Raw genomic sequence first — 24,594 nt, 5'->3', positions numbered from 1 at the left:
CTAAATTGATTAAAAATTTCGATAAATGACTAATTTCAAATTTCACAACTTAAGAGATCAAAAACACATTTAACCCTTTATTATATGCAAAGATGTGATGTCTTGTAAGAAGCATGATTTATTGAAATTGTTTTTGTTATTTATATATAATAATTTTTTCATTTTACTAATTCATTTCGACGTGTTTTAATAATTTCTTTTTTGTTTTCCAAAGAAAAAATGTTTGAGTTGTTTGTCCGGGTAAGATGTGATGTGCAAGATGGGTAGTGGTGATTAATAAATGCATTTTCTATTAGTTTTATTTTCTAGGTAAAATGATTGGTTGTAGTTTTATTTGCATTCTTTTTGTCTTATTCTTTTTCGCATCGCATATTTGCCACCTTTTTTTCACAAAATATGTTTTGGAAACTAATTTTGTATTTTAGAGTAATTTATGCATTATACCTTGCGTGCATCTAATTTTTATTTACTTTTGTAGCAAGTCACGTATTAAAGAGAGATGATACCTTGCGTGCATGAAAAGTGAACAAAATTTGAACCGAAAATAACAAGTTTTAGTACATCCAGTAGCAAAAAACTGTCCTACATATTATCAAACTAATTACATTACATTACATCAAATTGTTCATCAAATAAAAAAGTAAAAACACCCCAAAATATGTAGCAAATATAACACAGCCTTGTTGCCTTACAACAACTCAGAAGATGCTGCCCCAAGGATTCCCCTTCATGTAAAATTATTGGCATGCAAAAGAATAGTATACAAATCAATTTCGTCAATAAAATCACAAATGTAATTAATATATCATAGAGACGGATTCTTGTATTTTAACGCGATCAGTGCCACTAAAAGGAGAGGGCAACAACAACTAGCACTAAGATTAACTCTTTCACGGTTCCTTTTGTTCCTTGGCATTGGCAATTTGTATTACATGCCTGATGATGTTCGGTTTATCCGCTGAGCACCTAATTTTGGAGCAGCAGGTTTGGCGACCCTACCTCTGCCAGTGGATAACGGCTTCGCCTTGGTAGTGGGTGCTGGAGCAGCAATGGCAGCCCAGGGATCATCATCATCAGTTTGAGCTGTTTTCAAATTTAAAGGTCTCGCAGTTTTTGGAGCAGGAGCTGCTATAGATCCCCACAAATCATCATCCTCATCCTTGTTCAATTTTGGTGTACTTTTTGACGGCAAATTTGAGGCTATAATTTAAAAAAATAAATAAAGTAATTAATACAGGAAAAGGAATAACTCAAGGATTTCCTGGAAATTGTCAAAACATTCAGAGCAGATTGCAAACTTGCATAAGGAATTCATACATCAATCACTTCATAGATCTTGTCATTATTTATAACATAAAAGACGCAACAGTTTGTCAACTCGTGGTTCTTGTCATATAATCAAGCATAAAACATTCAACGACAGAGTTTTCCAAATTATCCTTTACTGGTTTGGCACAACCGTATATGATAACTTTCAATTAGACACTGAAAATTACTATTAGTTACCAACAACTTGCAATCATGGAAACTCATACCAAAATACTGACAGAGAAATGAAAAAATACCTTGTTTTTTCTGTGAAATAGGTTGAGAAACAGGCCGCCTTTGTGCTGCTTGAATGTTTGAAAGAGCTGGAGCTGGTTTTGTCTCTTCAAGTGGTTCCAGTTCATCCCACCCATCCCTGTCACTTTCATGATCTTCTTGAATTCCATTTTCAAGTTCTCCCCAGCCATCCGTTGATGTAGGAGATGTAGGGACAGGGTGTTCAGACAAATCTGTTGCGGAGCTTACACGAGCAGGTGCTGTCGTCTCAATGCCTGAATTACCCCAAAAAAATAAATGAAATAAACATGGGTAAATGTCGTAAAAACGTACTCATGGAAGGATGCTACCACAATTAAGCAAAATGAATTAAGGCATCTTCAACAGGTAAGATGTAGATGCAGAATAGATAGCTTTGTATCTTCCCCATTGTTTTCCATGTTTGTTCCTTTCTTTTTCTTTGTTCATCAGTTAGAATAGAATAAAATCACATAAATACCAAATCATTTCAACTAGCTATAGTCAGGTGATTCAGGAAAGATCAATCCTCCAAAAGAAAAAAACATGACATTGATTTAGTCAACCAAACAAGAAATGGGACAAAATCGCGTGTTTGACGGTAAACACTGATCATTCATCGTTTGACTCAGGAACTGATTGATATCATTTTCCAGTGATAAAGGAGCTAAACTTATGTTACTCTCAATTGAGGACTAAATTAATATCAATTTTCTTTGGAGGACCAATTCTGTCACTTTCTATGTCAAATAGAGTAAGTTAAACTAAATTTTCTTTGGACGACCAAAATGATGTCTCTTGTATTTTAAGGGTTTACATTTCCTGCAAGCTCTTTGTTAATGAAACTAGAGAAATTGAAAGATTGACAGATTCCACAGTGCTAATTTCATTGTTTCCAACATTCTCTAGCATTTCAGTTAGCATTAGCCATACCTGTGGTACCATTAGAAGCTGTTGAAGTGACTGCAGTCGAACTTGCAGAAGCAACGGGAACATGATCAGAAGGTTTACCCTTCAAGGTCAAAGAGCTCATAGCCCATCTGAAAGGTGACAAGGGTTATACCAGTAACAAATTCCTAACGAAAATGTATATATTGGGGGAGGGAACCAATAATAACAATTGTGAGCTATTTTAGAATGAAAAATTAGATAATCTACACATACTAAGTATTAACACAATGAAATCTAAAATCATAAGTCGATATTAACAATCTATTCCTCTCCATTTCTTAACATTTGAACTTTCAATCACGTAAAGTTTGAACTGACTTACCCAAGCAAACTAGCATTTCCTGGAACAGATGAGCTTCCCACACTTGCAGCACCAGTGGTATCTGATGCATTTGTCTTTTAACAGAAAACATAACATCAGCATCACATTAGATGATCATCTTTAAAGACATTATTAGTTAATATAATGGTGATTTCTCAAAAATACAGTTTCCTTCCAATAGATTTTTTTTATTTAATTACAAAAATTAACAAAGGATATTAGTAGTGGGAGAAAACTATATTATCAGATGTGAAGTGCAAAAGATAGACATATGTTGATAGAAAATAGAAATCACACACACGCACAAACATATAAATTCAGCCTGCACACCTAATTTCTTCAATAAAAGAATAACATTATACCCTGGCCGATTTGGGAACCATGATAAGCATCAGAACAACAGCCAAGAACAATTTCGGAGTATACCTTTTCATAATGTTGCTTGGCTATCTGCAAAAACTGATCAACTGCTTGAAACGCCTTAGTTCTAACATCACTGTTTAAACCATGAAAAAAACATGGTGCAATCAATGTCTCAAAAATGACCAAATAATCAACAATACAATAGTAAAAATGATCTCTATAGAATCTAAACACAAGAACCAACAAACAAAACATCGCATCTCAGCACAAATATAAATACAAATACAAAAGAAGATACAGAGTATATCAATATATAATTTAGGGAAAAAGGCATTTCAGCAGCAATGAATTACTATACCAAAATGATGAATCAGCCAACTAAAAGACCTAATTATTTGGATGAATTAAGTCACTGGAATATTCATCTTTTTCACATGGTGAAGGGGATAGAAGAAATACAAGCTTATACTGAGATATAACCTGTCAGGATCAATTGTGAGCACAACAACATTAGGAAGAATCCGGGTTGCAACTTCAGTGATGTCATAGTAGGAACTGGTGGCACACAAAGCCATAATACCTGAATAATAATAACTTAAAATTATGTAAAAAGAATGTTGGAAAAGTGTAACAATGAACAAGAGTTATAGATAGTGTATGATTCTGATACCTGCTCCTCTAGCAGGTGCGAAAGTATCACGCAGTGCACGAACTGTAAATGCATTGATCAGAACTCTTTTTCTTGTCTGACAAAATAGCATCAAAGTTAACTCACCGAAGAAAAATATGCTATAACATTATAAAATAAAACAGCAAACTGATTGAATTTCAGATAGCATTTGGAACATACTCCTTCGTTTAAGTAACTTCCAATATTGCCTAGTAATATGGTAGTATTTGTTCTAATTGCTGGTTCTTCATCAACCTACAAAAAAAATGCAGATGTTATACATTTTTAGAAATGAAAAACCACGAAGAAATGAACATAAAGAAGCAAATAAAAGAAATAAAATTGTAAACTTTCCCCTAAATATAATGCTTTTGTTCCAATCAAAATTGGTAGTCAGGTTATCAGTAAATTCTGAGAGATAAGAGATGGGAAACACGTATGCTTCAAAAAAGGAGCTGTGTTAATCAATATATTATAAAATTCTAATGGGACACTTCACTTTTTTCCGTCAGCATATTGGTCTCACGTGTTCAAGATTATTAAAAACAGTAAAAACAATTTAAAAACAAAAACTTTCTCGATTCATCACTTTCAGTTACAAACAAGCAGTTTGACTTTTAATTCATTATACAGAGCTTGTTTAGGCAGTACCTGCAACTTTGACAAATACTTCAATAATGACCCTGAGATGGTCCTTTGAGACAGCTGCAATTATGAAACAAACCACATTTTAAAGAACAATTGTCCACAGAAATTTCACCAAATAAATAAACGATAATATTTGGGGAGGAGGGAAAACTAATAAAGAAAAGAAACAGTAAAGACACAGGCTGCAAGCTCTAAAGTACATGATATTTTAAGGGTTGATCAGACTTTAATGACTATTCAATCTTACAAATATAAATATCAATCTAAAGCAAACTAAGCATCCCATTGAAGTGCATTAAATATCATTTAAACCTCACTTTACAAATCAGTTTTGTTAGGTACAGTTAGGCTTAAAACACACTTTCTAAGATAAATCAATCTTACAATTACCATATCTGAGCCTCTTCAAAAACATTTATTAACAAAGTATATTAAAGAGATGGTAAAATAGACCATAGTGGAATAAAATATCTGTGCTATTTTCCAAGCTCCGATACAACTAATACCTCTGTTCTATTAGAAAAAGGTAATGGCTATGAACATAGATAATTTAGAAGTGTCATCACTTCCCTCAAACAGATATTTCCTGTGATTGTTGGGTCAAACATGATACACATACACCAATTAGCTATAAATGCTATATGTATGTGGCATTGCACAATAAGACCAGTAGCACTTCTAAATTTTAAAATCAAACCAAGGGAAAACAGGCATACCTTTGGAGCCAGAATTAACATAGACTTTAGAGTCAGTTCCCTGAGAAAAGCAGATGTGTCGGAAAACCCAGTAGCAACATGAGGGTAAACCTAGTCATATGTGTCAATAAGAATTTTAAAATATCCACATTGTGAAAAGGAATTTCCAAGAACACAGGAGGTAGAGAAATTGAGTACACACTTGCTCATCAACAACTTGTGGTGATAAAGACTCTCCATACTGATCAATATGTTGGAGAAGGCCAACTCGAATAGCTCGATCATTGGAGGCAAAGAGTTTAACTATTGTAGGAAGTACCTAGATTTGAATATAGAAATCCAATACAAGAATGGGGTTGAATCCTAATTAAAGAGTGTAAATAAATGTATCCACTGTAAAAAGGGAAAAGGAAATGGTTTACATGAAAGTGTGAAAATATTATTTACCTTTATATTAAACTCCTCAGCTGAAAGCCAGGAACCCATTTTCAACAACGCAGTCAAGGCTGAAGCAGCAGCTGAACCAAATTCAAGGGCAGAAGCTAATAAAGGAAGTAACTGAAAATACAAAACATAAGAATCATAAAAATTGGATACTAAAAGTTTATCCGATTATAGTTTACTATCAGAAATTCAACTGAAATATACCTTCTTCAACACTATCTGGCGAGGAAGTTGCTCAGCTAAATTTGGAAGCTTGCGGAAAAAGGTGTCTCTCTCCACACTATCTTTCAAACTGAGAATTTCCATGAAATGTATTGTGTCTACCAGCTTATTTTGAAAATATTCTGCATATCCATTATTGAAAAACCCAAACTACATAAAATATAGGATTTTTCATAAAATCATATCATGAGCCCAAGTTATGGCAATATCAAAACAAGAAAGGCAACCGTTTAGATAGAATGAGTTATACAGATTACTAAAGCAAATTTTCTTTCTTGTTTACAGGTGATCTGGACAAAATAAAATTATTTTACATTTAGATATGCTAAATCTCCATTAAATAACTGCAATACACAGTACCGTGACAAAGTGAATCCCTCTTCCCTCCCTTTCCTAGCACAATCAATCCTCTTCACAAGAAACTAAAACAACAGAAGATTTATCCCACTAGGTGAAGTCGGCTACATGGATTGAATGACATCATTTCGGTTGATGACCAAATTACTAGGGATTTTATTCAACATGAGATCATAATTTTCGCGCAAGTACTTCTTGGTCTCTTTATACCCCATTTCAATAGAGGTGGCAAAACGGGTCTGCCCAATCTGTTGTGGCCCGATGAAAACAGGTTAGGCCGGGCCGGGGTAGGCAACAATAGTTATACGGGTTGAAATTTATAACCCGTCCCATCAGAGCGGACTGGTAGGTTAACGGGCTGGTCCACCATTTTCCAATTTTTCAATTTTTCAATTTAATAAAAAAAAATTGTTTCTTTTTTTCAGTTTTGGGCCTATTTATTTGCTTGCTTTTGTGGACAATAAAAGTATCTCAAAACCCACCTGACAACCCCCCCAGGTCATACACCAGTACAATGACAAAGAAATAGGAAAAATATCTCTTACAATAACAATAGTTTTCAAAGCAACCACCGCCATTCACCCTTTCCTCGGTAAAATCAAGCATTTGATAACCGAGAACATTGTAGTTACCACTTGCATATTCTTTTCCATATCACAAGTGCACTGTAAGAAAGAGATAAAAAGATAGGTTCTTTGGGCACAATGAAGAAGCCACATGTTGTGTGCATTCCATAGCAAGAGTCACATAAATCCAATACTAAAACTAACAAAACTCCTTCATTTCAAAAGCTTTCACATCACCTTTGTTAAGATTGAGTATAACCACAAATGCCTTCTCAAATCTAGAGGGACTCCTTCCTTTATTGATTATCTTCATTTCAGTTTGAAATTGTCCTTAATGGCCTACCCGAGCTTGATGTGGATGCCACACAGGATTTCCTTCCCTTTGTGACTCCACTAGAAGAACTTGACAGTGACAATATTGAAGGGAAGGAGAAGGATGTAGAGTGGAGCAATGGCGATGCACACGTGTGACTCCAGTAGAAGAACTTGATGGTGATAATATCGGAAGGAAGGAGAAGGATGTAGAGTGGACCAATGGCGATGCACATGGAATGGAACCTTAACCCTAATGTTTTTCCCCAATCAACTAAGTATGAGAAGTGTTAGAAGTTCCACATCGACTAAATATAATTTCATAGTATATAAGTGAAGTGCAACCTCACCTTACAAGCCGATTTCTGGGGTTGAGACCCACTTCTAACATGATATCAGAGCCATTGTTTAAAAAAAGCCTATCATAGCGAGATTTCTTAGACATTTTGTTCCACCCACGATCGGGCTGCTAACGGACCACCCATTAATTTCTAGTCCCACGCACGAGATGTATATACCTTGATGTGAGGGGGTGTGTTGGAAGTCTCACATCAGCTAGAGATAAGGCAATTTCATAGTATATAAGCGAGGTGCAAACCTCACCTTACAAGCCGGTTTTGTGGGGTTGAGTTAGGCTTAAAGCCCACTTCAAACAAGAAGAGAAGAAAGAATAGAAAATGAATATGAAATAAAAGGAGAGAAGACAAAAGGATATGGACGTGCGAGAGTCTAGACATCATCTTTATACATTTGACGGGCTAGTGGGTTGGCCTGTCCCACCCAACTTGTGACCTAGTCGGTTGGTGGGCAGAGCCAATGCGGGTTGACAAGTTCAAAATGCTGACCCGACCATCCTAAATGATGAAGGGTTGTTAGACTGGCTTGCCAGTCTCGGTTCACTTTGCCACCCCTACTTTTCAACTGTCTACTCTCCTATTAGTTCCTTTTCATGGCCTTCTGTGCACATGATCAAATCAACTTAACCAATTCATTCTCATCTTTTCTTCAATTGACCCCGCACACATCCATCTTTACTTTTCATTTTTCTACTAGCACTATTTTATGTTGTTCCATTAAACCCCAATATTCAATACCATAATGTATAGTTGAATCCACAGCAGTACGGATAAAACTTTCCTTTAAGCCTGGTAGGTAACTTGCAATCAAATAACTTAAGTTCTCTTTCTCAATTTTAATAACCTGACTGGTCATAACATTGTCACTTTACCCATCATTTTTTATTCTTCGTTGTTAAATGTAGAAACCCCATGACAGAACGTTTTCCCTCATGTCCACATAAAATTCATTTTTCTCTTCTATCTTGCTTAAATTGCAATTTATATGTTCTATCTTACTCCTACTCAAACAAAATCCCTTCAGTTCCAAAGTTCGTTTCCAAAAGTTTAAAGCTAACTTTTTCCCTTGATTCCTCAATCAAAACTATATTATCCATAGAAAACATGCAATTAGGTATTAACTCCATTCTATCCCTGGTAAGCATATCCAAGACTAGATTAAATAAGAATTAGTTACACATTTTACAACTCAATTATCATCATCCTTTTGCGAATTTTATCACTCAACTCAAATTACTTTTTATGCATTTTACCACCAAATTTTCTATTTCTGAAGATTTTACCACCCTTTTTTGTTTGCATGTTGTATCGTAAAAATGGTAAAGAGATCATTAATTTGTTCTGATGTAAATAACCTTACTAGTACATGTATTCAAGTATGTATAGGATCCGATACAGCTTACAATATAAACCACAGAACACATGAATCCTTCAAAGAAAGAGGCAAAACTACTAGAACGCTAGGTAAACCATTTCTATATATGATTAAGTATAAATACATAAAGGATAACTCACCGCTGTTTTCTATAAGCTTTGATGAGTTTAACCTACGAGAGGGCATGGAACTCAATAGTCGTTGATAATCTGGAAGCAGAGACTGTGAGACAAAAAATAACATAAAAGTGAAAAATGAACTTCTCAAATAAAAACATAAAAGCAACCAGTAAACTAAGATATCCTTTTTAATTACCATATGCAGCCATAAAACCATGAAGGAGAAAAAAAATGAGGCTACTGACCTTGGGAATGGAACCAGTGTTGCGTAACTCCTCTGTCTTGCTCAACCTCAGACCAGAGAATACCTCATAAATTAGGCAGCCTATAAAATTATGATTTTTAAATATGTTAAGACATAGAATGGAAAACAGAAAGTGGAAAAAATTCAGTGAACCTACAATATCAGTCCAAATTTTCATAGTTTAAACTAAAATTACTCATTCTCCCTGAGAAAAGATTGCCAAGTTTCAAGGAAAAAACTGATTTTACATGATTAGACGTCTGCAGACATAAAATACTCATGAAGATCAGGAGAGAAACATTGATACCCATTTTGAGGGCGATACAAATGAATGACCAAGTAGAAATTTTATCATGACCAGGTGTGAGGTTATGAACAAAACATGTGGTACCAAAAACACAGAGTGGGGCAACCAATCATTAAAGTCAGATGATGGAATCCAATTAATGAGATAGCATCTTGTAAGGATAGCATCTCCCAGAAAAGGTGAGGAAGATGATTATGAAGAAGTGTCCAATTAATTTTAATAAGATGTTTGCTTCTGAGTTCAATTTCACCATTTTGTTGAGGAGTATGACGACAAGAAGTTCTACGAAAGATGCCATGAACTGCTAGGATCGGTTAAACAGATATTCACAAGCATTGTTACAACAAAAAGCACATACAGATGTACCAAATTGTGTTTTGATTCCACTTAAAAAATTGAAATATAGAAAAAATCTTCCTATTGATTCTTCATTATTAACCAAATCCAAATTCATCAATAAAGGTAATAGATATTTAAAACTGGAAGGGATAAGGAGAAGGACCCCAACTATCATAGTAAACTAAAGAGAAAAGCGATAAAGCTCATTTATTAAGACTATCAAGAAAAAACCGGAAAATATGTTTTCCAAGCTAACATCACTCACAATTAAAAGTAGACAAATGTTTTAAACTTTTGTGCAATTTTGTCAAGCCAGGACATTCTAATGTGCATTAATAATAGTAAAGATAAACATTGAGCTGAAATTGTGTATTATTTAGACAGCACAAGTGCATTATTTATATTAAGAAAAAGAAAGCAATACAATAAACAGAGGAGATCTGATATCCTCTAATAACAAAGATATGACACAGGAAAAATAATGTTCCTAATAATACGTATTTAATCTAGATATATATAGGATCAGCTCCTTAATTCTATAACTGTTAAATAAATAATGAAAAACCAGCTCTTTCTCTCTTAATTTCCTTTGTTCTAGTCCCACATTTTCCATATTATCTCTTTTCCTAATTCATATTCCTAGATCATATTAAATCAAAATATGTCAAATGACCCTAATAAAGCAGAATATTTTCACATGACCTTGTGTAACCAGTTCCTTCTTGTCTCATTTTTAAATAGTTTCAAATTTTGCAAAACGCCCCCTAGTGTAATTTCACAAACTAGAAAATAATCTTATTAAATATTCTCGGTGGAACTACCTAATTCTAAATGAGAACAAATTGTGAAATATATATTGGGGTCTTGTGATCAATCAACTAGTCTTGGCAGTTGGGAAGAGGAACTGAAACTTAACCATAAGCTAGAAACTAAAGACACAAAAATAACAGAATATTCTTCCTCCTATGTTCTATTCCTCGATTCCACCATATAAACGAATTTGATATCACTATGAATTATTATCTAAAAGAACAGAGAAAAAGAGCATACCCATGCCCCAAGAATCAATGGCCCACGGAGGAGACTTCTTAATTGCATCCCAGTCTGATTTCGCCAACTCCATTGGTTTGTATTGCGATCCAACAAGCCATGCATATTGCTGAACAGAAAATATAATAACTTGTGAGCAGAATATTTGGTCTCCCTATTCCATACCCTTTATTTCTAAATAAAGAAGCCCAGATCAAATCACTACAATGGAGCATCGATAATATCTAATCTGTCATAAATCATATGAGAGTCGTAAAGTTAGAGATGACCAAAATGTGTGAACAGACTTAAGTCTGCAAAAGATTTAGCATGACATGGCCATTTAAGTGTTACGTAAATTCAAATAGCAGTGCCAAAACTAACAAGGAAACAATATATTGCAAACAGAAACAAGTAATACCAGCATTTGACTAGCAGATGTTTCATTGCTCCCATCAAACTCAGATAGAACATCGAAAGCGTGAAGCTTCCAGTCCAAAGTCGGTGTAACAACAACACTAGCCAAACAAACATTACCATGAATCTGCAAACATAAAACTTGTCAATAAATGATTAAAAAAATTAGCCAAAAGAAAGAAACTCATAAATACTCACAAGTTTACAATCATTATTCAAGAAGCTCACAGCTTTAGCTATTTGATGAAGACCCAAAGCATAATATTCATCCCTAAACCAGCAATAACTCTTCACTAAACCAGCAATAACTCTTCACCCAAAAACACTATAGCACTCCACGCATACAATAACTCTTACACTCAAAAAACAACAATAACTCAATTGATACCTTTGTGTACCTTCAAGCCCTAACTCCTTGATTTTCTCAGACAGTGGCATCACAGGTTCAGTCACAATATATATCGTAACCTTCGGCGAACCTGCATCGTAAGTCTCAATCTCAGCGCTGTGAAGAAACGACAATATATTCGGATGCCTAACCTGAAAACCAGCACCACAAAGCCCTGTCAAAACCACGCAATCCACAATTCCAAACCAAAAAAAAAAAAAAAACAATAAAAATTCAAAAATTACGAAACTCACAGTTCGAAGACGCTTGACGCCGTTGCGCGCAGCAGCTAAGTGACCGTCCTGAGCATTGGAGCCGGAGAGAGAGAAGACGGAGACAGGAGAACCGTCGTCCTGAAACAGTGGCGTGGCAGTGTTATACAAAGGAATAGCCGAATAACCACACATGAAAACATATTCAGTGTACACCTAATTAAAACTCTTCGTTTCACTCTATCTATCTAGCATCACATCACCGTATAAGCTATCTCTACAGGTGCAAACTAGATTTAGGTGTTCGTCAAACATATATTAGTGAATTGAAAGGGAAATTGCGGAGACTACCTTGGAGGTGCCGCGAGAGTGAGTCCAGGAGCCCCAGGCGGAGGGGAAAGGTTCGGCTATGTTGTATGGGAGATCCTTGAGGCCGGTTCCAGATCCACCAACGACCTCTTTGAGGAATTTGAACATGGTGATCGGAATCGGCAGGAGCGCGCGGTGGCGGTGGCGGAGGAGCGGGAGAGAGCGCTAACCACCGACGGTGAATGGATGGATCTGATCGAGTGTTGCGCTGTCCAGTGGTGCACACGCGAGACCGTTAGCCAAGGTGAAACACACACCTGTTTTGTATTTGTGAAGCAGTGTTCATAAACTCCGATTTTCAGATTAATTGGTCCCTTGAAATTGGGGAATTTACACAAAAAATTACAGGATCTGGATGTAGGGGTCACTGCACTACAGTAAAACAGCAACTCATGCAATACAGGTCTCTCTTGGAGAAGACTTTTTTTTTTCTTTTTCTTTTTTTTTTTTTGAAAAAGCAAGATTTTTATTCATCAAATACTAAAGCCTTCTTACATTTACAGCAATTTATAATATTTAATGAAATTATTCTTTTTATATTTCACAATTCTCAAATACCTTTTTTTTTCAGTTGTACCCTTATTTTATTAATATTATTATTATGGTAGTAATTTGTTAGGAGTAAAGAAATGAAGATATTTTATTCTAAATATAGCAGCAATTTTTATTTCATGTGCTCTTCGATTAGATGTATTAACCTTACACATTAGTAAATATGGAATGAAAAGAAATAACAAATTCGTTTTTCAATTGTGAATGATAAGTTTTTGTTGACTTATATAATAACTACTTTACTTTAAAAAGTGCAATAGCAATGATTTGCGAATATCAATAAAATTATTATTTTTATTTGAGTGAGAATGTAAAACTATTTTATATTAGTTTTATATTCACATTTCACAAGCATAGAAGTGTTGATGTATTGGTGTGTTACATTGAAAATGAAAATAGATGGGTTGGTGAGGGGAAAGAAAGATATGGTTGAAAGGTTACTAAAAAGAAGATCGGAGATCTAGGATAATGCAAGACCGCATGGTTAAATATTGTATCGAGTTTTACTTGTTTTAATATGGATCTCATCTGTCTAAATAGATATAAATACAACTTTATTCAATTTAGCATGTATTTAACTTTACTTGGTTTGTTGTCAGAGCAATAGGATTTGATGTATCAGACTTAAGATGATTTGATGTGGGCTTGATTCAATTTAGTTTTATATGTATCTAATTTGACTTAGTTTAATGATTTTGGCTCAACTTAACATGGGTCTAACTATACTTAATCTTTTTTTGGCACGACACAATTTAATGTTATATGGATCTAATTCGACTTCATCATAAATGGGTTTGACTTTACTTAGTTTAAGGTGGCGCAACTCTACTTGACCTATCGTGAATCAAACTCAATTTTGCTTGATATGAGTTTGATCCAATTCAACCTAATGTGGATCCACTCAAATTTACCAAATGTGGGCCTTACTTAACTTGATATGAGGTGCACTAAACTTGGCTTGACTTGATGTGGATTTAACTCAACTTGATGTGACATGGGCCCCACACAAGTCATCACGACTTAATCTCGATCAACATTGGCTTGACTTTGGCCTAACTTAACCTTAGCCCAACCAAACCTGACGCACTTAACTTGGGTCCATCTAAAATGTCATTGACTTAGGCAAACTTGGGTTTTGCTAGACTCAACTTAATTTAGCAAGATTTGACAAGATTCCAAATCGACTTTACCTAACATGTGTCAAACATGTCTCAACTTGACCATACATGTGTAAAACCAAAATAAGTGTGACATAACTTATTTTCATTTGTGTTGAACCCAACTCAACATGACTTTAACCATACCTAATTCAACCTGTTTTAAATCTGATTTGTCTCAATTTGATATAGGTTAATCACGATAAGCTTTACATGATGTAAGCCTAACTTAACCCCACCTAAATTTAACCCACCATTACTCATATTTTATTTAGATAAAGGTCAAGTAAATGTTTTTTATATGTATAAATATCTTTTAAGTCATTTTTTATTTTTAAATTTGAGTTTTCTTTTTGTGTGTAAAAATGGTCAATAAATTGATCATGATATACATCTTTTTTGCCAAATATCTAATAATATTAAGCAAAAGACTAAAACCTTATTTGGTTATAATTTTCATTTCAATTATTCAATTTGGTTTTCTTTTTTTCAACTTAGTCTTTTTTTTTAAACAATTTAATTAGGTCATTTTGTTTAGATTGGCGAAAATATTGCTTTTGTACATGTCATGTGTGAACTTGTAATATTTTTATTTTTATTTTTTAAAATATTTTACTGTATGTCAAGTCATAATCGTGCTATGTGATAGTGTAAGTGACACATGTCATTATCAGTGTTAGTGTTAAGCTCACATGACAATATATTGTATTGAATTTAATCTCTATATTTAAAATTTTGACTCAATTTAGTAATGTATTTATTTAAAATAGAGTAATATTGTCCTTTCTCTCTAAAATAGAAACAAAATACTAATTGCATTTAATTGCAATTTATATATTCATTTTAAAATATTTTTTTAGAATTTATATATCTAAATATTGAAATTATTTTTTTAATTTTTTTTTAAATATTTATATTAAACTTATAATTTTTTTAACAAAATTAACCTCGATTTAACAAAAAATTAAATTTAATTAAAAATTAAAAGGATTAAATTGAATAATTAAAATAAAAATTAACATCAAAGATTTTAACCAATTAAAATATTTCACTAGACTTAAATACCTTTTTGGTCCTTATTTTCGTAGTGTTTGTTGCGGATGATCGTCATCTTGACAGAATGTTTAAAATGGTTCTCATTTATACAGAATGTTTAAAATGATCATCATTTTCGCAATTCATGTTTTATTTGGTCATTTTCTGTAATGCCATTTAAATCATTAACGAATCATTGTACAGGTGGCACATTTTGTATTAGGATGTCTTACGTGTACTTCACATATGGCTAATTAAGGTTAATATTTTAATTTAGGAGAAATTTTGCAATTAGAGAAATTTCTTCATCTTTAATTGTTAACATCACTCTTTCCCAAACTGTTGGGTGTGTGCTCCTATCAACCTCCCACATGAGTATCTTTAATTTTTGGCAAGAGAATCTTTTTCTAAATACAGATGCCTCATGCAAAATATTAGGTGCAACTGCAATCCAATGATGAAATGACAAGTATTAGCGATTTCCTAATTGCAAAATTGACCTTAAATTAAAAAATTAACGTTAATTGGCCATATGTACCGTATACGTAACACATCCTCATATAAACCGTGCCACCATGCTTCGTTAGTGATTTAAACGGCGTTACAGAAAAGGACCAAATAAAACATGAATTGCGAAAATGAGGACCATTTAAAACATTCTGTCAAAATAAGAACCATCCCCAACAAACACTACAAAAATGAGGACAAAAAGCATTTAAGCATATTCCACTAATTATTTGAATTCAATGACATGCCCAATTACTTTAAACCTAATTTTTTGGGACAGAAAAGAAAGTGTCAACAAGATCCACTTGTAAAAATCTTATAGAGGTGAAAGAGAATGCAAAGTTGCGTGTGTGAAATTGGGAGGGTGAGAGGGACGAGCATAGATCATAGCCCATAATTCTTAGTGTTGATTTGTCTTCTTCCCTTCCAATTCCAATCCAGGGTAAGCCTAGACTAAACGAAACTCTCGATACTTTGCTACAATTAGAGAGAAACAAAGACAAATAAACAGAATCAGGTCTTCCCCAACCCCAAGCAACAAACAACACTTTCTCTCTTCTTTGCAAAATCAACTACCACCGGCCATTTCCATTTGACCATCATTGCCACTTTGAAAGGAAACTACCCCATATGAATCACATGCTTTCCATCTCATAACACAACAACCCCACTTATATTAACTCTTTTCTCTTCTGTTTTTCTTTCTTCATTCCTCATTACCATGGTTTCCCTGTCAACCACCACCCCCTTTCTACCCTTCACTGCACAAAACGCTTCCACCAGAATCCCTCCTCCCAACGCCTTCCGTTACAGCAACCACCGTGATAGGGATCACAGGAAGGTTGTGTGCGCCTGCATCGCACCTCCGCAGAACTTCAAGAGCCAGGACTCTTCCCCTATTAATTTCAATGTAAATGTCTATAATTTGATTTCGCTTTTTGCTTCAGTAATCATGTTTTGTTGTTGGGGTTGGTGTTAAGTGAGTCTGGGGTTCTGGGTACACAGAAAGTTTTGTTTTTTTTGTTTTTCTTCCAATGGATATCTGGCTGACATCAAGGTTGTTGCCAGGGTTCGCACAAATCAGAACAGCTGAGCGCGGCGCGGGATCAGGATGATGATTCTGATGTTCTTATTGAGTGTAGAGATGTGTACAAATCTTTCGGGGAAAAGAAAATCTTAAATGGTGTCAGCTTCAAGGTGAGGGGTTTTGTACTTGACAATGGTTTTGGTTATGTCACTTTGTTATGCACTTGTAGGAAAGGAAAATGAATGGAGTTTTTTCCTTGACTTCAAATCAATTTAAACACTGAACTTTCATTGAACCTCTCTATTATAACTTCCGTGAAAGGTAAAGTAGATAAGTTAATTATAACTATGAGAGAAACTAAATTCCTTTTATCTTTTCATTGGTTTCTCCTGTAAATGATTATATAGAAATTTATCCAACATGTCCATATCCTTGTGTTTGGTTTGCTTCTTTCGTTGTTTTCTGTCGAGTGTGTTATCTAGCATGAAATAATGAAGTGGTGAATGCTTACAACAATGACAACCAAGTCTTGACCCTTGTGTTAGGTTTGTAACACGGACAGAACAACTTTGTTGAGCTCCATTAGAAACCTGTTTTTTGATTAATTCATTTAGGGAAAGAAGTGGGTTAAATGAAAACCAGTTGTCAATAGGGTCGTCTTAAAAATTTTGGAGGCTATGTTCTAATCACGAAAATTAGATCCCTCTATATTTGGGATGCAAAAAAACAACATAAAAGGGTGGTGCTAATGTGTGAGCTTTTAAAATATGGAGTCTCTCAATAAAAGAGGGCCTGCTTGCACATGCTGTTTTACGGGCCTAATTGTCGGTAGGAGTAGGGGAGATCTACCTGACTTAAAGTTTGCTAATTTTTTTTCTCTTTTTCTTTTTTGTTTCTTTTTCATATAATGAATAGATTAAGCACGGTGAAGCTGTTGGAATAATTGGTCCCTCTGGGACTGGTAAATCTACAGTTTTGAAGATTATAGCAGGACTTCTTGCTCCGGATAAGGTAAGTATTTGATTTGGGATTTTGTTATTTGATTTTAGTTTCATCCAAATGAGTTCATTTCTTGAATGCTCTCACTGTCAAATTAACAGGGGGAAGTTTACATTCGAGGAAAAAAGAGGGTTGGTTTAGTAAGCGATGATGATATATCTGGTCTTCGGATTGGATTAGTAAGTGTCACAGTAATATGCAATGTGCTACTTCTTGGGCGCTATTATGCTTCCATTGTAATTTTGTACATTTAATTTGTAAACAGGTTTTCCAAAGTGCCGCACTCTTTGATTCTTTAAGTGTTCGTGAAAATGTTGGTTTTCTCTTGTAAGACAACTTCTCCTTTTAAACTTCAGTTCATTTTTCATATTGTCGTCTAAAATGTGATAAAATTGATTGATTAAATAGTTTCTTAATCTTCTATTCTTCTTAACTACTTTAATTGTTTTGTTTCTGACCTATTTATTTGTTCAGGTATGAACACTCGAGCATGTCTGAGGACCAGATATCAGAGCTTGTAAAGGAAACCTTGGCTGCAGTTGGACTGAAGGTATGCATCTGGTTCAAAACTGTTGAATATAGAGAAAATAGGGTTTGAGACTAATCTTCCTTGTGTAGAAAATACACATAGGGGCTGCATTTATAATAAAGAAAATATGGGCTAAGAATGATATCTTAACAAAAACCATAAACACCAGCAGAAGCATAAAGGGTAGCAGCAGTGGCATACATTTCCTTTCTGCCACTGAGAAAGTTGCTCCATACTCATACTACTAGATTGCTGTTAACTACTGCTTTCTTCCATTTTTGTTGTATAGCCATTATGTTTTACAAAAGATTAACTTCTTACACCCGTTTTTTACAGGGAGTTGAAGATCGGTTGCCTTCTGAGTTATCAGGTGGGATGAAAAAGCGAGTTGCTTTAGCTCGATCTATTATCTGTGACACCACAAAGGAATCAATTGAGCCAGAGGTGTGTTAGCTTCCCATTTCTATCCTCTGTTAATGTTTGAAATTTTTACTACCAGAGAAGAGTGCCTTAGAACTTTTATTCTTGGGTCCTTATGTTTCAAGCATAAGCGAGTCATTAGTTTCAAGCAGTGTTACACAGGAGGGGTGGATATTTCTAGGCACTCCTAGGCTAGTTCATGTTAAAAATATGAATGAAGCTAAAGAGGGATTTGAATTGTGACAACCTTGCTTACATAGCAAGGAGGGTAGGGATTGGTTGGAACTATAGTTACTATAGTTGATGGCTCAAGTTATCTGTATAATCACATAAGAACTATAGTCATATGAAAACCTGTCACTTTGTGTTAGTCACTATAGGAAAAAAGAACTATAGTTGATGGCTCAAGTTATCTGTATGGTCACGTAACTTTCCAACAATGGAGATTATTTTTGGATGTAACATGGTGTAACATTTACTGTTTTTCAATCAACATGTGGACTCCTTTTCTTCTCTCCCTTCTGTTTATAAAATATACACATCTTCACTTCTGTATAGGTGCTTTTATATGACGAACCAACTGCTGGACTTGATCCTATAGCATCTACTGTTGTTGAGGATCTGATTCGCTCAGTGCATATAAAAGGACGAGATGCTCGTGGAAAACCTGGGAATATTGCATCTTATGTGGTTGTTACTCACCAACATAGTACCATTAAAAGAGCCATTGATAGGTGATAATTTATTTCATATTGATTGGATGTTTCCTGTCCCCTTAAGCCTCTTAATTTGCCCAGAATTCGTGTACCCTAATTTGGTAAGTTACTTCATAAATACAGATTGTTGTTTCTACACAAGGGAACGATTGTTTGGGAAGGAATGACCCATGAATTTACAACTACAACAAATCCAATTGTTCAGCAGGTTAGTTGTTTTGGTTTAAAGGACTTGTTTCTGAAATCTTTTACTTTGGGACATCAATTTCTTATCTAGGGACGGTATCTAAATATAACATTTAGAAATGTTTGTATAAAAGAAAGTACTACTTTTCTGTTCAAACTTCAGATGTATTGTCCATGAGAGAATGCACCTTGGTTCACATTATTTGAAGATCTTGCTTCTTTACTAAAGTCTGCTTTGATTGGGTTCCTTGCTTCTTTTTCTTTTATTTTTACTTGTGAAGGAGGCTAGTATTTTTCATTTGAAACACTGTTCCCAGAGGAACCAAAATTGAAATTGTTCTCGATTTGAATGATTTCAAGAAATGAAAGAGATTGCTAGTATTATTCATGTTTGTGAAAAATAAGAATATGATGACAATGACTTAATTCTTTTTTTGTTCGTGTCCCAGAAGCATGTTTTTAATTTGGATTAAGAATTCTGATTATACATTAATCATATCTTATGAATTTTATACATTTCTTTCAAACCGTATCCTAAATATTTTGAGAATTTATTTTTAATCACCCATAAACATTGTACCTGTGTGCTTGATTGTTTTTTACAAAATTCAATCTTCAAATAATAACGTTAATAACTGATAATGTGAACTTTTGTTATTGTGGCAGTTTGCATCCGGGAGCCTAGATGGTCCTATCAAATATTAGAACAGTGCTGAAAATGTAAAGTAGACAACATGGGTTACGGCTGGTTTTGGCAATCCTGGAATTTGCACATACAAATGGACACTAAACTGGTTGCAACAAGGATTAACGAGCTTCTCAGGGTTTTGGTATTAAATTCCAATTTGACTTCAATAGAATTGGCTACCTGCATCGGATTAGAGGCCGGCAATGACAACTTTTCTCTCTTCTTTTTTTGTTAGAGGACAACTTATTATTACTGTTATTGATGACTAAATTCATTGGCAATAGAAGTTGCTTTGATGCACGTCTGACGTTAGAAAAGATTGGTGGAACAGATGTTTTTAGTTCTGTGCGGAGAATTTGATGTTCTAGATTGTGTTTTTGTAAGCAAATCATTATAATCAATAAATCTGCTTCATGATTTTCAGTTTTCATAGTTTCAAGTCCTCCCCTAATGATATTTGTAATCAGTGTTCTGCTGTCAAATATCGTGAAGACCTTTAGTACGGAACATGTACGTTTTATCAAAATATTCTTAAAACTTCATTCAGCTATTTTAACTACTTACAACTAAGTATTAAATAATTCTTATACTTTTCATGTAATAATTTTACTTTCGCCAATTACTTCTAATTTTTTTCAACTAATGTTTCGGAACACTCTTAACATTCTCGTATATATAAATCACAAGGTACGAGTTTGTAATTATAAAGACAACAAAATAAAGCAGATCACTAAGGATGAAGGTGTGATGATTGTAATAATAATCTTAAATATATGAAAATCTGCTCCATCTATCTTGTCTGCACTTACCACTCCTCACTATACTTCATCAACTCGCGATCACAAGGCAAAACACCTATGGGGAAAAGTTAGGTTCCCCAAGCCAAGAAAAGAGCTAGGTTAATCTAGAATGATACATGTTCTCTTCAACTAAACATTCTTGCAAATCTGCAGTTTGATGAACAAGATCAAAATTTCACCATAACTAGACCAAATCAGTATGCTTCCTGCTGCTGACAACTTCACCACATTGATTATGAATATTGGATGCGGTGTTGCAATCTAATCTAACTGCAACCAGTTCCATCAAAAAGAGAAGAATCGCCAACAAGATGATGAAGGATTTATCTCTACTCCAATCACATGTTCACCACAACCATCTATTCTTTTCCTGGCTGAATGATGCAGGACTAGTCTTCACTTACATAAAGCCGGTGGCCAGTGTTATGGGTGTTCTTTAAACCTTTTGTAACTCATCATAACATTTTGATCCTGTTGTTCTGAGACACTTGTTCATTAATCATGATATAACACTGGTGAAGTTGATGGCCAGATAGTATTGCTAGTCACATAAACTGTATGTTCACTTGAAACTGAGAAGCCAGCTTCCAAATTACAAACCGGAATTTTCAGGAGATTTGTAACTGTCACAAAAATTAAATCAAACTTTGGTTTGAAGAATGTAATTTCTTGCCCTTGCTGAACAGAAGAGAACAACAACACCAAAATCGAAACTAACAAAGGCACTGATAAAGAAAATCCCCAGAGATATTGGTCCCTCCATCCTATCTTCCCTGAAAGAACTTCCTTGCACAGTTCGAGTCCTTCCATCATCACATACTCCACTGGAAGATTCCATGCACAGATCCGGATTTCCAGCAAATGCACCAGGAAATCTGCCATAACCTTGCATCTGGGGAACATACCCAGAAAAACAGTTGTAAGACAGATTCAAAATGGACAGATCTTGAAGGCTAGAAATGTTTCCTGGAATATGTCCTGACAAGGAATTATGTGACAAATCTAAGGCTTTCAAACTCTGCATCTTCTGCAGACCTGGAAGCTGTCCATAGAGAAAGTTGCATGACAAATTCAGATATTCTAGGCCAGCTAGACCAAATAAGCCCCTTGGAATCTCTCCATGGAGCAAGTTGCTGGATAAATCGATTCCAACCATTGAGGATAGATGATAAGTGAAACTGAGTTGATTGCTGTCAGAAACAACAGCTGAAACTCTCAGTTGAACGGTTCTTGCTGCAACCAATGGCTCTTTAACAGTGACATTCCTAGTGTTAAATATCAAGCTACCCTTAAAATTAATATCAGGGATGAAGCCAGAAAACTTGTTATGTGAGAAATCCATTGTTTCTATTGCGTCAAATGTGAACAACCAACTAGGCAAATTTCCACTGAACTTATTCTGAGCAAGGGACAAATACCTGAGGTTTGACCATTTTGTTATTGCATCATTCAAGGATCCAGAAAGCTCGTTGGAACTAAAATCTACAATCTCGAGAGATTTACATCCAGCCAGAGTGAGTGGGATAGCCCCGGAAAACCTGTTGTTGCTTATATCAAGTATCCTCAAGATATCCAATGCATCAAACTCCGGTTGAATTACCCCAGAAAGATTGTTATTATTCAGTATTAGAGCATACAGCTGAAAGCACCCAACAATGCTGAATGGAATGGTACCAGACAAAGAGTTGTGTGAGAGATCAATGACCTGAAGATAGGTCAAATTTCCAATTCTGGCAGGTATTTCTCCAGAGAGAAGATTGTGAGACAGAAACAAAGCCTGCAAACTTTTCAACTCAGTAATTTTCACAGGAATTTCACCAGAGAATTGATTGTGAGAAAGGTCGAGAAGAACAAGGCCAAGCTTCTCGGTAGTCTCAGCAATTTTACTGGGAATAGGACCAGAAAAATCATTATAACTCAAGTCCAAAACAAAAAGTTTCTCTGAAAACACAAGCCTAGGATATATTCTATACTTCAAATGGTTCCCTGACAGGTTCAAATGAGTCAAAGCTTGCAAGGAAGCAATACAAGCAGGCAGTCCCCCAACAATAGAATTGTTAGACAAATTCAACACAGTAAGAGACTGAACTGAAGCTGAAAAACAAGGCAAAGTGCCAGCAAACTGATTGGAAGCAAGATTGAGCACAACCAAAGGCTGATGAAAACCAACCAGATTACCAGACAAAAGATTGTTCCCAAGGTCCAAATACTTGAGGGACTTCAAGTAAAGCAGGCTCTCAGGTATGCCCCCACTGAATGAACACACACCAAGATGTAGCCTTTCCAGATTTGTAGAGAAGTTTCCAATCCAAGGAGGCAGTGGACCACCCAGAGCAGGGTTCCCACTCAAAACAAGCTCAGTGAGGTGCCTGAGCCTCATGAAAGAATCTGGTATCCCACCGTGAAACCTGTTATAGCTGAGATCAATAACTCTTAGGTTGAGCAAATTTCCAAAACATTCAGGAAGAAGGGAAGTGAAGTTGTTGCGGGACAACCCCACCTTGCTGAGGTACGGAAGCTGGCACAAACTGGGGTGGATTTGGCCTGAAAGGTTCATACTAGTTAGGTTGATGGAAAGCACCCTCCCAGTTGTGTTGTCACAGGTGATTCCACTCCATAAAGTGCAGTTAGAGCCTGCCCAGCTGGACAAACTCTGGTAAGGGTCTTGCAGTCTTGACCCGAACAGAAAAAGAGAGGCTTTATCCTGTGGGTGAGCATCAATTGAGAGTGAAGGGGTTGCACGGAGAAGAATCACACAGAGGAGAGTGAAGGGGTGCCATAAACGGTGGAGGGGTGTGGTGTGTGCCATCACCATCAGCGTGAGAGTAAAGGTGCAATTTTGAGGAGGGGGAAGAAGTGTTTGAAGCAAAAAGGGAAGTGGGGGGTTGATGATTTTTGAAGATTAGAATGAAAACATGATGAAATGGACAGAAAGAGAGAAAGAGGAGAAGGAAAAGAGGAACATCGTCTTACACATTGGTCTTAGGTTGGTTGGTTGTGTTGTGTCACGCTGATAAAGTGAGAGTGTTACAGGTAAAAGGAGGAGGGTTTAGGTTAGATGAACAAAATAAAGTGGCTTTGTTGTGCTTCTTAGTTCTCTCACTTTACTCTCTTTCTCTCTGTTGCATAACACTTTATCCCTTTTTTAAGTTTCTCTTGTTACTGTGTTTTGTCCAGAAAAGCCTTGTTCTTCCTATATATTTTATTTTATTTTTATAAAGGTTGGAAAATAAAACCAAGGTAGAGAGATTCCACTCTTCATCTCTCTCGATCTCTCATTGCATGGCCAAGTCAAAAGAATAGCATGATCCAGTTATGTACTAATTGATTAATATATAGTTTATTATAGCCATAAACATTGTCAATGATTTTTAGAAAATGTATATTTTTGACATGATTAATCGTGTGTGCATATATGTACATTTAATGTGAAATGAAAGTTTATTATAAATAATCATAAATTGAAAAAATGTGAATGCATACAAAAAACTTGTTTTAAAAATTATATTTTTTACTAATATTAAAAAAAAGTTAAAATTGGACATAAAAGGTTAAATTGAGAAACTCTGAAATTTTAAAATTTCAGCTATCCCTTATAAATATAGTCACCTAATATGTTTCAGAAAAAAAAAGATGTGTCCTTTTTTTGTAAAAAATTGGTTCTTATGTTTTAAGATTGATAAATTAGCTTTAAAATTTTAAAAAAATATATA

General features: G+C 35.0%; 3 protein-coding genes across 3 annotated transcripts; 1 reads left to right on the top strand and 2 right to left on the bottom strand.

Annotated features, from left to right (window-relative positions):
* Window positions 1–567: 567 nt before the first annotated feature.
* Window positions 568–12,631, bottom strand: LOC114185072 (uncharacterized). The gene is made up of 21 exons (XM_028072571.2): window positions 12,248–12,631; window positions 11,939–12,037; window positions 11,685–11,836; window positions 11,495–11,567; window positions 11,301–11,423; window positions 10,901–11,009; window positions 9,206–9,285; window positions 8,982–9,063; window positions 5,858–5,997; window positions 5,657–5,767; window positions 5,412–5,528; window positions 5,231–5,320; window positions 4,518–4,571; window positions 4,047–4,121; window positions 3,867–3,942; window positions 3,677–3,776; window positions 3,260–3,329; window positions 2,834–2,907; window positions 2,494–2,600; window positions 1,566–1,817; window positions 568–1,200 (listed from the first exon to the last, which is right to left on the bottom strand). The coding sequence occupies exons 1-21, from the start codon at window positions 12,371–12,373 to the stop codon at window positions 929–931; spliced, it is 2,382 nt and encodes a 793-aa protein (XP_027928372.1). The 5' UTR covers window positions 12,374–12,631; the 3' UTR covers window positions 568–928.
* Window positions 12,632–15,866: 3,235 nt separating this feature from the next.
* On the top strand, window positions 15,867–20,513 carry ABCI13 (non-intrinsic ABC protein 11). The gene is made up of 10 exons (XM_028069800.2): window positions 15,867–16,426; window positions 16,585–16,713; window positions 17,459–17,554; window positions 17,644–17,721; window positions 17,808–17,869; window positions 18,017–18,092; window positions 18,408–18,515; window positions 19,050–19,225; window positions 19,331–19,415; window positions 20,060–20,513. The coding sequence occupies exons 1-10, from the start codon at window positions 16,238–16,240 to the stop codon at window positions 20,096–20,098; spliced, it is 1,038 nt and encodes a 345-aa protein (XP_027925601.1). The 5' UTR covers window positions 15,867–16,237; the 3' UTR covers window positions 20,099–20,513.
* Window positions 20,514–21,419: 906 nt separating this feature from the next.
* On the bottom strand, window positions 21,420–23,902 carry CLV2 (Leucine-rich repeat (LRR) family protein). Its single transcript, XM_028073136.2, has one exon. It carries the CDS (start codon window positions 23,694–23,696, stop codon window positions 21,522–21,524), a length of 2,175 nt encoding a protein of 724 aa, XP_027928937.1. The 5' UTR covers window positions 23,697–23,902; the 3' UTR covers window positions 21,420–21,521.
* Between the last annotated feature and the right edge of the window lie 692 nt (window positions 23,903–24,594).

This window comes from Vigna unguiculata, chromosome 5, assembly GCF_037176805.1.
Source record: "Vigna unguiculata cultivar grain cowpea cultivar isolate G323 ecotype 2 chromosome 5, ASM3717680v1, whole genome shotgun sequence".
Taxonomy (NCBI): Eukaryota; Viridiplantae; Streptophyta; class Magnoliopsida; order Fabales; family Fabaceae; genus Vigna; species Vigna unguiculata.
This window is presented reverse-complemented; position numbering and strand designations above follow the sequence as displayed.